This window comes from Salvia splendens, chromosome 22 (genome assembly GCF_004379255.2).
Source record: "Salvia splendens isolate huo1 chromosome 22, SspV2, whole genome shotgun sequence".
Taxonomy (NCBI): Eukaryota; Viridiplantae; Streptophyta; class Magnoliopsida; order Lamiales; family Lamiaceae; genus Salvia; species Salvia splendens.
Window position 1 is genome coordinate 13,495,252 of NC_056053.1, and position 12,477 is coordinate 13,507,728.

The following is a 12,477-nucleotide window of genomic DNA, read 5'->3' on the forward strand; positions in this document are numbered from 1 at the left end:
GGCGGTTTGCGGGGTAAACCGCCGGGTTGAGGGGTTAACCGGCGGTTTGTCGGGGTAAACCGGCGGTTCGGGAGCCGGTTTCCGACGGTTCCGGCAACTTTTCAGAGGCTAGGTCGTAGGGTCAGTGTTTAGGCCTGCAAAACCGGTCATAAACCGCCGGTTTTCGGTCAGAAACCGGCAGTTTTCTGACGCAAACCGTGGCGAACCCGCCGGTTTAGGGTTGAACCGCCGGTTTCGGCGGTAAACCGGCGGTTCACGGCAGATTTCTAAATTTCCAATTTTTTTTTTTTTCATCCAATTTAACTCCTATAAATACCCCACTTCTCCTTCATTATTCCTTGCCCCATTCCTTGAATTTTCAGAATTTCATTCTCAATCTCCATTTCTCTATTCTCTCCTCATTCTCTTTAATTACGCAAGTTTAATTCTACACTTTCTACTCACTACTATATTTGTTGTGCTCATAATTTACCACTTCTTTTATACTTCATACATATTTCATTCCAAGTCCATATTACTTTTCATTTATCAATATATTCAATATGTCTTCTTCTCGTGGTGGATCGGGACGTGGTGATCGGGGCAAGGGAATAGCCCAAGATCAAAGCACTACGCGTCCCTCAAAATCTCGACGACCTAGTCGTCGAGATGTTATGGAAGAGGTTTCCCGATTGGCAGCCGAACGCATGCAAGTAAGTAATGAAAAATTTGTTTTCCAATTCACATGCACAAAATTTCATTAATTTTTTTTTGCGTTCATACTTTTAACTTCTACGTACATAATATTTGTAGATGGAAGAAGATCATAGGACCGCCATACTACTTGCTGAAATGCAACAAGGTGGGGGTAGGGGAGGTCGTTCCCAACAAGATGAGGAGTTCGACGTTACTATATCGTCAGACTCGGACAACAACGAGGATAGATCGCATTCTCGTATTCCTTCTAGCACCGGTGGAAATGAGGAGATGCCTCCCCCTGCACCCACTAACACGGCAAAAGCTTTGAAATCGGACATTTTTATCAAACACTACAAGAAGGTCCCGGTGGTGATTCCAAGTCCTCACGATCCGAACTCTCAAGAAGAGACTTCGGACTTTCATGTTTACTGCAACTATTGCGATAAAGTGTACAAATGGTCCGCCGGTGGTGGATATGGCACCCTCCGTCGCCATTTAGTGGCAAAGCATCCGGTAGAATGCGGCACTGCCTCTACCCAAAGCCAACTAAACTTCCAACCCGCCGACTCGGGTTCGTCAGGTGCGCCTCTATTTAAATATGATAAAAAGAATTTTGATGATACAATGACTAGATGGGCGGCTATGAAGCATATGCCCTTTAATGTTTTTGATGACAAAAGTTTTGAGGTTACTATGCAAAGTGGGTTGAATGTAGCAATCAAAAGAATAGGTAGAATGACCGTGCAACGATCTACCGTTCGGCAGTGCTTGGAGAAAAAGGTAGAATTATCACGTTATTTAGTTAACATGGGCCACAGGGTGAACATTTGCTCAGATGTTTGGACGGATTGTTTTAACCGTCATTCATACATGGGTATTACGGTTCACTTTGTGGACAACAGTTGGACTTTGAACAAGCGTTTAATTGGTTTTAGAGAATTTGAAAGTCCACACACTGCACCCGAAATTGCTTCTTTGATTATACAAGTGTTGAATGAGTTTCAGTTATGCAACAAGATATTTTTTATTGGTTTTGATAATGCAACTGCCAACACCGCAAGTATTGCCGATTTGATTGCGGCTTGTACACCGGTAATTGGAGGTAAGTATTTTCATCAAAGATGCATTTGCCATATTTTAAATTTATGTGTACAGGATGCGCTTGAATTATGGCAAAAGCATGTTTCTCCTATTAGAAATGCAGTTAGATTAATCCATCAAAAGCCAGCTATTGGCAAAGCATGGAAGAAATATTGCCATCAAAAGAATGTCAGGTACACGAATTTTACTATGGATGTGTCTCATAGATGGAATTCGACATATGATTGTCTGAATTCTACTTTGACACATAAAGATGCTTTATGTGATTTTTATAGAACTAACCCCTACCGTGATTTATATCTTTCGCATAGTTGTTGGGATAACAGTTTGGCTTTATTTAAATTGTTCAAATATTTCAAAAATGCTAATGTTGAATTGTCGGGTGTTTATTATTGCACTGCTATTCGTGTTTTGGAGCATTGCATGTACATATCCCTTGGTTTTAAAACTGCAATGAAAAATGCTTCCTCTTCTCCCGAGTTAATGTTTTGTATTATATGATTGAAAAATGGCTCAAGTATTTCAGTGAGATTCCTAACATGTTTTTGATTGCAAAGGTATTGGATCCAAAATGGAAATTAGCAGGTACCTCTAGAATTTTAGATTTTTATTATAACAATTTGAGTTCAATTGATCTTGATCCCCTTCAAGCAATCCAATCGGATACCAGTGACGAATTTGGAGTCGACCTCTCAGAAACCTTTCAAATAAACCTCCCGGACCGGTCAGTTGTGCAACAAAACCTCGAGTATAACTTGCGCTCTCTCTACACCGAATATGAAACCAAGTATAACACCACTCACCAAGTCAGAAGACCCCCTCCTCCACAACATAACTATGGCTTTGCATTTCAAGCCGATTATGATGACCCCGACGCGCAATCCCAACTAGCCGACCTATACAACTACAGCACCGGCGGAAGGTCCGCAGGTATGGTCAGTGAATTAGATTTATATTTTGAATCACTCTTTTCCTTTGGTGATGAAGGTCCTACTCCTCCCGCCCAAATCGACGTCCTCGATTGGTGGGGAACCCACGAGAAAGATTTTCCCATCCTTGCTTCAATGGCCAAGGAGATTTTTTCTGTTCCGTCTTCCACCGTCGCCGTCGAGTCCGCTTTTAGTGTTGGCTCGCGCGTTTTGGATGAATCAAGAAGTAAGCTCTCGGCGAAAAATATGGAAGCCGTGATGTTACTTGATGATTGGGCCAAAGTTGACGTCCGAGAACAAGAAAATGATTGGAATAATCGTCAAGAGGGATCCCAAGATGAATTCACCGGGGATGAAGATTAGGCCAACCGTCAACCGCCGCCGGCCAAGCCAAATAGGTAAGTAAGGTAAGAGAACTACGTGGACTTTGATTCCCTAATGCAAATGAGCAATTGGGATACGTAGGCACCTCAACTTAAATTTTTAATTTAAGTTGAGCTCAAGTCCTTTTTCTTTTATTTCTTTTTTTTCCCATTAATTCCTACTTTAAAAATATGCAAATACAATTACATAATTGTATTTGTATATACTCTAGTCGATGAAGTATATTTCTCTATACGGCTAAATGAGGGAAACTTTTGACAATTCTACTATAATTGTTGATTGTTAGACGAAACTCAACATTTAAAGTTGAATTGCTAAAGGTGTCCTTAATTTAGTTATGTAGAAAGATCTTCTTCGCCGGTTAAGAGTATATATATAATACACTTATACGTTTAAGAACTTCAACGTCGTTTCTTGTCATTTGTAATTAGTTCTTCACTAGTAGTCTCATTTGTATTTAAATTTTGTTTAAGACTTCAAGACCGACATATGTTTTCAATTTGTAATTGTTGTAACTTGTAACGTGTAATTTGTACACATGCAATTTCAATAAAATTGCAACTTTAGCCGTATTTTCAATTTTATTTACTCACATTTCATACAAAAACAAACTTGAAAAGTGTAATGTAATTTGATTAAAATTGAAAGTTGTAAAAATGCAAAAAAAAAAAAATTCGTCCGGCTGTTCAAGCCGAAAACCGGCGGTTTTGAACCGCCGCGTAAACCGCCGGTTTTTTGAACCGGAACCGGAACCGCCGGGAGCTAGGCGGGCCGGTTCAGGTTCATGGATTTCTCGACCCTTGACCCGCCGGTTCGTGCCCGGAACCGGCGGTTCCCGACCCTTGTGCATGCCTAGTTGTGATTGATTGAAAATTTTGGGCTTGAATTGAAAAAAAAATTGGTAGTAATTGGGGTGAAGACTAGTCGTCTATGATAAAAGAACCATCCATTTTGAGCTATCACTTGACCATTGACTTGAGAGTTTGAGTAATAGGGTGCATAAGTAACGAATTGCTTGTTTGCCTTGCTTCATGCTATTTACCCAAGTGAGATTTTTGAGCCTTCAATTCTTTCATGTGTATTTTATCATCAATTGTGCATGTGTTTCTAGAACTTGCTTCTGGTCTTCTTGAGTCTACATAGTGACCTTAAATATAGGGGAAGATGTTAGGCCATCGTTGTTAGCCTCATTTTTACCTAAACACTAACCTTAGTATATAACACCCTTGTTAGCCAAGTTTGAGCCTTAAGCCTTTTCTTTTGTCAAGCTAATCAAGTGGATTGAGAATCCTAGACTCTAAATTTGTTGAGATTTGAAAAGAAGAGTTGGGAAAGTATAATTGAAAAAGGTTGGTTGAGTTTGTTCTTAAAAAAACGTGAACGAAAAAGAAAAAAAAAGAGAAAAAAAGGAAAAAGAAGAAAGAAAAAAAAATTGTATATAGAGAATAATTTGAGGTCTTTGGAAGTTGGGAAGAAATTAGACAAAGTCTAGTTATTACCGAGAAGTGTTTTGAGAATGGTTGAAGTTAAAAGTTGATTGTTGTGATTTCTTGGGATTTTACGTTTTGGGAATTTCAGTCACTTTAGCCAAATATTTCCTCACCTTACCAAAGAGCCTACATTATAACCTAAATAAAAGACATTTCGGACTCTTGATTTATTGTCACACGAGGTAGAGGAGAGGTTAGACATTGAGCAAGCTTATGGTAAACCATGCATTTTTGCTTGATTTGAGTGACTACTTGATATCTCATACACTTTTTAGTGAGGTGAATATACACACACATATACATCCCGAGTGAAGCATGAAACCAAGGTGATATATGAGTTAGTAGTAAAAGTGCATTCGACAGCTTAACTTGATAGAATTTGTATTGTGATATGCTCATTTATTCCATATTCTTTGAGACGATGATGATGTCTAAAACCCCTTTAAATCCAAGTCTTCTTTTAGTTCTTTTTCTTCATTGCTCGAGGACTAGCAATTATGTAAGTTTGGGGGAGTTGACACACTTGGATTTTACATGGTTTTAGAGGGTGGTTTTGTATGAATTTGATCATATTTCATCTATTATTAGGCGTGTTTACATCTACTTCTGTATTATGTTGGTATATTGACCATTTTGTTAAGAATGTGTAGAAAAATGTGCAAAATAGGTGGATGTGCAGCAGTCTTGGCTTGAGATAATTTTACTGGAGATTTTGAAGTCCAATCAACCCCCAATGCACATCATTCTCTTCGTCTTCGAAAGAGCTTCGCGTAGAAACCTCACACGCCCCAATCGAAGTTCGGATGAGAGAGATATGACCGTTTTACGAACACTGCGCTGTCCAGAAAATCTCACGCGGCCTGGTGAATTATTACCCTGTAAATCCACCCGGCCGGGTGTCTCAAATGGAGCAGAATCTGGTCGAAAATCATCACCCGGCCGGGTGAATTTTTCCCTTTATAATTCCACCCGGACGGGTACGTTGTTTTGACGTATTTTTATGCCAAAAAACTCGATTTTTGAAGGGGATTAAGAGGAGAAGAAGCCTAGGGTTCATTCCACACCACACCTAACGCCTCCTACACTCACACACCACCCCAAGCACACCTTTGAGAGAGAGAATTGAAGATTGAAGACTTCCAATCGGGAGATTGAAGTCACCTATCCATCGATTGATCTCACAGGAGTCTTACTATCTTTACTTCATGTATTTGTTGAATTCATTTGTTTTGAACATGGTTTTCTCTCTAAACATGAGTAGCTAAACATCTCTTGTAGAATTCTTGGTGATGATGCATTGATTTCATAGTTTTTATCCGATTGATTTTGTTCTTGCCTTGCTCTTGTAGTTATTTGATTATTCTTGGGTTTATTCCTTTCAATTGCTTGATCACCACTTGATTGTGTATGATTAATTAGATTAATCGGGAGATGAAATAATTAATCCGGAAAGAAGAATAATTCACACCTTAATACAATAGAACTCGGGGGAGTTGAGGTTTTGAGTGAGGTCATTGACCTAATCGAGCTTTTGGGAGTTAGGAGTTTAGGATTAGAAGGGGACTTCGATCCTAGCACCTAATCTAGAGGTTTCTCACCTCGGGAGGGGGTTTAATCTATAATTGTGGTCGGCTTAGTAACTCTAGAGACACCAAAAGGTAAAGCGAATTGACTGGATAAGAGCTTGGAATTGTGCATCGGATCCTTGAGTTCTGCAATTTTCTCCATATTATCTTTTCACATCCTTTTTACACCGTGTTTCCTTGTTCTTAATTGTTACTTGCTTACTATATGCTTTTATTAGTTGTTAGAACAAGCCAATCTTTTCTTGATTGTCTAGATAGTAGTTGATTTTTGTTCGTGGTAGTTAAGTGATACAAAATTGTCTCTGTGGGATACGATACTCTTGCTTACTAATTGCTACACTAGCCCCGTACACTTGTGGGTATCACTTGTGTTAAAATAAGTTGAGTCAGTGGCGAGCCGTCTCGCGCCGCGTCTCGGCGTGACGGGCGATCCGGCGGGATGGTGACGGGACGAGACGCTGCAACGCGTCCCGCCACCGTTCCGTCACGGAGGAACGAAATTCGGGCCACCCGCGTAACGCGTTGCGGGTGGCCTTAGTTGGTGGAATGTTGGACCACTTTATTATTTATGGTAATTATAAATCGTGACTCTTATTCGCAGACGGACCAAAATGAAAAAACCAGACTATTATTCGTGGACGAAATGAGTAATTGGTAAATTAAGAGAGAAGAAGAAAAAGTAGTTGAAATTGTGTAATGGATAGTAGAGTCCATAAATGATAAAATAAATAAAAAAGGAAAAAGTGGTTGTCGTATTTCTATAGGACGATTGAAAAAAGAAAAATAATATAATTCTCTAGGACGGAGTTTAACCTTGTTTTAATATAAAAATGAGTTTTAATATACTCCATTCGTTCTAATTGTAAGATTAACTGAAAATAAAAAATAAAAAAACGTTTTGAATGTTTGTAGAAACGGATTTACACTAGAGTAAGAAAAAAGTATGTAATGTATTAAATTAAAAATGTACCGAAATCTCAAACGCATTACGCAGGGTTAAAAATGTACACAGTGATCGACGGTGACTGTCTAAATTACAACAGTAGTAGCATTGTTGATGGGACCGCATATACATAGGGCCTTCGTACCTCTGTAACCTCCGACAGAGGGAGTCTTTCTCTCACTGCGATCACGGATTTGGATCACTCCCTTCCCACCATTGAAGAGTCATCATGTTTTCCGCTTACTCCTGTATCAAGGTATAGTATCAGAGCTCACAAACACAGTCGAATCAGTCTACTGGTTAACAAATACGTACCTCAGATGGACCATTTGAGGATGGCAAAGTGGCAGTAACTTCAACTGGTGCATCAGATATTCGAGCTTCGGATTTCTCATTTGAGTATCTGACAAGAAGGAAATGAGATTCCAGAGTTATTATCATATTGGCATTGAGATAATGTACTTTGCTTTAACCCTTACGTTGACAATATTGTGACCCAAATGAGCTCCACGCAATCAACCCAAAGAAGCCTTTGTTCGACGGGGATCACACCGTAGGTAATGAGATGAGCGAAGGGCCAAAGCTTCCATCCCGCCTGTAAATGAAAGAATGTGTTGAAATGCAGAGAACATATATGCATACTGTAGCGAGATAAAATGAGATTGACAACAAATATGCATACTGTAGCGAGATAAAATGAGATTGATCTAAGGCTGATCGAGAAAATCGTGAGACAAATATTCCAACAGGATGAAAAAAATTCAAAAAAGTTATGAATTTTGTAACCACTCTACAACAACAGTCATAGAATTACGAATAACTGAAGACAGTTCTTACTGTCAACATGGGCCAGAACGTAGCTCTCAACTCTTTAAACACAGTCACAGGGGACTCGAAACGTAAGAAGCCTAAAAGTGTGTAATAGATGCTATTCCAAACTGCAGACCATAGCGTCTGATCGAAGATCACTTTTGCAGGAACCACCCACCAGTCATGAAAAGGAAACAAAGCCTGGACGAGAACAAATTGTTTAGATGTTAAGTGTGTTGTGTTACAAGTAATTAACAAGAACAACGAAAGGAGAAGATACAGAACCGGAAGATTCATTACCTCGCAAAACTGATAGTAATAATGAGAAAGTGATCCATGCAGCGTAAATCCCAGCAGACCAGACCGGAACATGCGTGCACGATCAAAATCAAAAATAGGCTTCCCTTCATAGCACTAAATACCAAGCAAACTAATGAATAATCCATATACAAACACTAAAATTGTATACACATATTGCATCAATAAATCGGCTTACTTGTGCAATCCAATCCCCGACAGAGTAAACTACTCCACTTATTACCATTTTTGCCAAGACTGGGTTTGTTTTAAGGGCTTCCTCGTAGGCACTCCAGGTGTGCTGGGGCGCATATCTCACTATCTCAAAAATTGTCCATCCCTTCGTACACAGAACAAATCAGTTCTATGCTATATGATTATATATCTAATGCAAAGGTAGTCGCACATAATGAAAATATTAGCTCTAGCTTGGTGATGTTGCTGATAAAGAAAATGAGTCACAAGGAAGACTGTCAATCACGTTAGCAAAACTATCATAAACCCACACTTCTAAACCGTACAATATAGCAAAAACATATATAAAAAATACTCTACAACTAACTTATTTACCACACAAGTTCGAGACGATTCACGATTGTCCAAATTTTATATTTGGAAAAGATATGAAGAATCAGCAAAATAATAGAGAGAGGTCATTCATACATATGATGGTGAGAATAGCCAAACACCACTAAGGGACGGCCAATATATCTCCACAAATCCATGAAAATGCAAAGATTACTACGAAAGCAAAGCATAACTAGCTCATAGCTCGAAAAACAAAAACCACACTTGTCATAAGAATACAAACAAGAAACTGCAGTCTCCAATTTTGCCACATAAAGATCATATATTTATCAGCACCCCTAATTTCAATTAGGGTTCATCAATCCCCACTCACCAATTTACTGGTTCTCAAATACACAATGAAAATTCAATTAGATAATGAATCGAAACTCACATGCCAATAATCATGATCAATAGTGAGCAACTTGGTTATGGCGAAAGAGCCAGCAGCCAGCACAATAGTAGCGTTAATCGCCCGATCAATCTGCCTCTCGATTCCCTCCTCGCTATTCCCATTGCGGGATTCAGGAACAGCGACGCAGGAAGTGGCGGACAAGAGCCCAGCGGTGCCCTCAAACGACAGCCTCTCGCTGCCGAAACCCGCTATCACCTGATCGACCGCGGACGGATCGGCTTCTCTCTCCGAGAAAACGACGCCGTCCTGGTGGTCGACTGTGTCTTCGCTCTGTACGGGTATGACATCGAATTCGTTGGGCAGTGAGCTCACCAACTGCAGGGGCTGCTTCTTTAGCTTGATGGTTGGTAGGGGTTTGAAGAGAGGGGAGGGCTTGCTGGGATTGGGATTGGGTTTGGCGATAGAAAGGAATGCTTGCGGGATGACGGCAGCGGCGGCCATTGCGATGAGCGGCCTTGCGCCGACGATGTGAGAGAGAGATAGTCTCTCTCTTCTCTTCTTAACGTTTGATGCAGTTGAAGTGGTTCAACGGAAGTAGAGGAGTATATTCTGGAGAAGTCTTGGTGGGGTCAGGACAAAAGATTGCAGATTCGGATTTTTTAGCTTAGCACTAAAATAACTAAAAACACCTCATGCCATATCACTTGGATTAACCATAGCCGGCCACATCACTAAGACTAACCATAACACAATAATAGGCTAGCACTAGACTAGCCGATGTACTAGCCAATAAAACAAATTAAAAAATACTATGACTAACCACAGCACAATAATAGGCTAGCATTAAGGCCATCCACAACGCTGTTCCTATACCGTTCCTAAACCGTTCCTTAAACCACTATTTGAGGGCCCCACTGTACTTTTTTACTCCATTCCTTAACTAAGGAACGGAACCTGCAACCCTCGTTCCTTAACCGTTCCTTAACCGTTCCTTAAATTACTATTCATTCAATTTCATTTTTTTTTAATTTCAACTCAATTCAATTAAAAAAACAAACACATTTATTAAAAAACACACAACATTAAAACAAAGTTACAACTTAAACTTAAAAAAATAAAAAGCACACAATTAAAATCATAAAAAAATAAAAGTACACAATTTTAATAATTTCATCCGCCAAAGTTTGCCCAAATGTGCTCAATTAGATCATGTTGGAGTTGGGTGTGGGCGCTAGAGTCGCGTGTCCTTGCACGAATAGATAACCGTTCTTGTATAGACGGATGCGCTCCACTTCGAGGCGGACTACTTGCGGTTGAGCTTCCGGGGGATTCGGGGTCGAACCAATTTCCCGCCTCGGGTCCTTCGTCTTGGACAATCATGTTGTGCAAGATTATGCACGTATACATGATGTCGACCATGTTCTCCATGAACCACGTACGAGCCGGGGCTTTGATGATGTTGAAGCGCGCTTGGAGAACCCCGAACGCCCTCTCCACATCCTTGCGAGCAGCCTCCTGCTTCTGCGCAAAAAGAGCCTGCTTTGGGTTCGCAGACCCACTGCACGTCTTCACGAAGGTAGGCCACTTCGGGTAGATGCCATCGGCGAGATAGTACCCCATTTTATAAAGCCGTTTGTCCAGTCGCAAGCTGGCGGATTGCTGCAGTACATTTCTGCAGCGTCGTGTGGCTGGGACGTCCGACCGCGTCGAACCCTTCCTGGAAGAACTCTTCCCGGGCTGCCAAAGTATTCGCGATGTGGAGAAATAACGGTTTCCCCATGCGGAAACGGCGACGGAAGTACGTATCTCCCCAAACCGGGTTATCGCAGAAGTAGTCGCGTACTAACCTTGCGGCGGCTTCCTCCCGGTTACGATGGATGTACGTACGGGAGCGACGTTGGGGCGGAGCGGCTTCTTCCGCCTCCCGTCGTCGATCTTCTTCAAGTGATTGTTCCAATATTTGACGCATTTGTTCATAAGGATCCATTAGTTTGATTAAATTTGGGAGAAGGAAAATAGAGTTGATTTGAGATGAAAATTGGGGTGGAAATAGAGAGAAATAGATGTGTGTTTGTGATTGAAATGAGTATGAAATAGGAGTATTTATAGAGTAAATAAATAAATAAAAAAAAAAAACGGCTATAAAATTAACGGTCTCATTACCGTTAATAAAAAAAAAAAATTTTTTTTTTTTATTAAATTCGAATTTTTTTTAAAAAAAATGAATTATTGCGTCATCGGGACGAAGCCCACTCGCGGGGCAGCGAGTGGGCTTCACGCGTCGAATGGGAGTCCGCCACGTCGCCTCGGCGCGTGGCGGAACGTTTCGTTCCGCGTTCCGGAGGAACGAAACGCGGCACGGCATGGGAACGGTGGCGGCACGGAATGGCGACGGAACGCACGCTGCAACGCGTGCCGCCGCGAAACCGTTCCTCCGGAACGGCATAGGAACGGCGACGGCACCGCGTTGCGGATGCTCTAAGACTAATCGATGTCCTAGCCAATAAAATAAATTGAAAAATACGATTAATTCATTTTAATTGTTAGTTTTTATCAAATATTAAAAAAATGAAGTTCAATGAATTGTAAATATTGAGTATAAATAAAAAATAAAAATAAATAAAAATAATAATAAATCGGCTAGTCCGTGCTCTTTCCGCGCAATAGCAGACTAAAGCACGGACAAGAGCACAGACTAGCGGTTTAGGGCGTGGTGAGCGCTCGACCTACTTCGGGACGTCCGTCGCGTTAGTCCCCTATCGTGGACGGACATCCCCACGTCCTAAGCGCTAGTCTGTGCTCTAGTTCGTGCTTTAGTCCGCTATTGTGGATGCTCTCATTTCAGTTTTATTTTCTATAAATAATGAATAACATAAAATTTTGGTTTTATACATTTAGCGCACTCACAATAACGGCACCGATCGAACACAAACTGCCAATCGGCGAACATAGCCCCAACTGGCGTTGGCAAGCGCGATCAATGTTCGGATGAATCCCTATAACGACTCTTCGAATACCGACTAGTCAGCATTTCCCGGCGAGTCCCAGTTTCCCGGCGGAAACCAATTCCCTAATGATTACCCTTCATTGCAAGGCAGTTACGCTCCGTTCTAATGCGGCTACCCTCTGTTGGAAGGGTACTACGCTCCGTTTCAAGGCGGTTTCCCTCCATACACCTCGTACGTCGGTGTCAGCATAACGTTCAACTTTCACTCGCATTACGGGGACAATGTTTATAGGCCCAATATGGACGGAATCGCCGATCGATCTGGCAACGCTGTCCTGGCGACCAATTCTCTCTTCAGTACCGACGAATTCTCGCTGTTAGACTTAGATC

At 41.1% G+C, this 12,477-nt stretch overlaps 1 protein-coding gene across 1 annotated transcript; it reads right to left on the reverse strand.

Annotated features, from left to right (window-relative positions):
- Positions 1 to 7,099: 7,099 nt before the first annotated feature.
- LOC121787712 lies at positions 7,100 to 9,724 on the reverse strand. The gene is made up of 7 exons (XM_042186529.1): positions 9,180 to 9,724; positions 8,418 to 8,558; positions 8,222 to 8,335; positions 7,949 to 8,122; positions 7,591 to 7,706; positions 7,427 to 7,514; positions 7,100 to 7,357 (listed from the first exon to the last, which is right to left on the reverse strand). The coding sequence occupies exons 1-7, from the start codon at positions 9,639 to 9,641 to the stop codon at positions 7,352 to 7,354; spliced, it is 1,101 nt and encodes a 366-aa protein (XP_042042463.1). The 5' UTR covers positions 9,642 to 9,724; the 3' UTR covers positions 7,100 to 7,351.
- Positions 9,725 to 12,477: the final 2,753 nt, after the last annotated feature.

Bases quoted from the DNA above. Each gene is read 5' to 3' on its own strand.
- LOC121787712 (XM_042186529.1), bottom strand. From the start codon at position 9,641: ATGGCCGCCGCTGCCGTCATCCCGCAAGCATTCCTTTCTATCGCCAAA. The intron at 8,336-8,417 runs GTAAGCCGATTT...CTTGGTATTTAG, and splicing joins TCGGGGATTGGATTGCACAA to TGCTATGAAGGGAAGCCTAT. The intron at 7,707-7,948 runs GTAAGAACTGTC...TTTCATTTACAG, and splicing joins CGTTCTGGCCCATGTTGACA to GCGGGATGGAAGCTTTGGCC.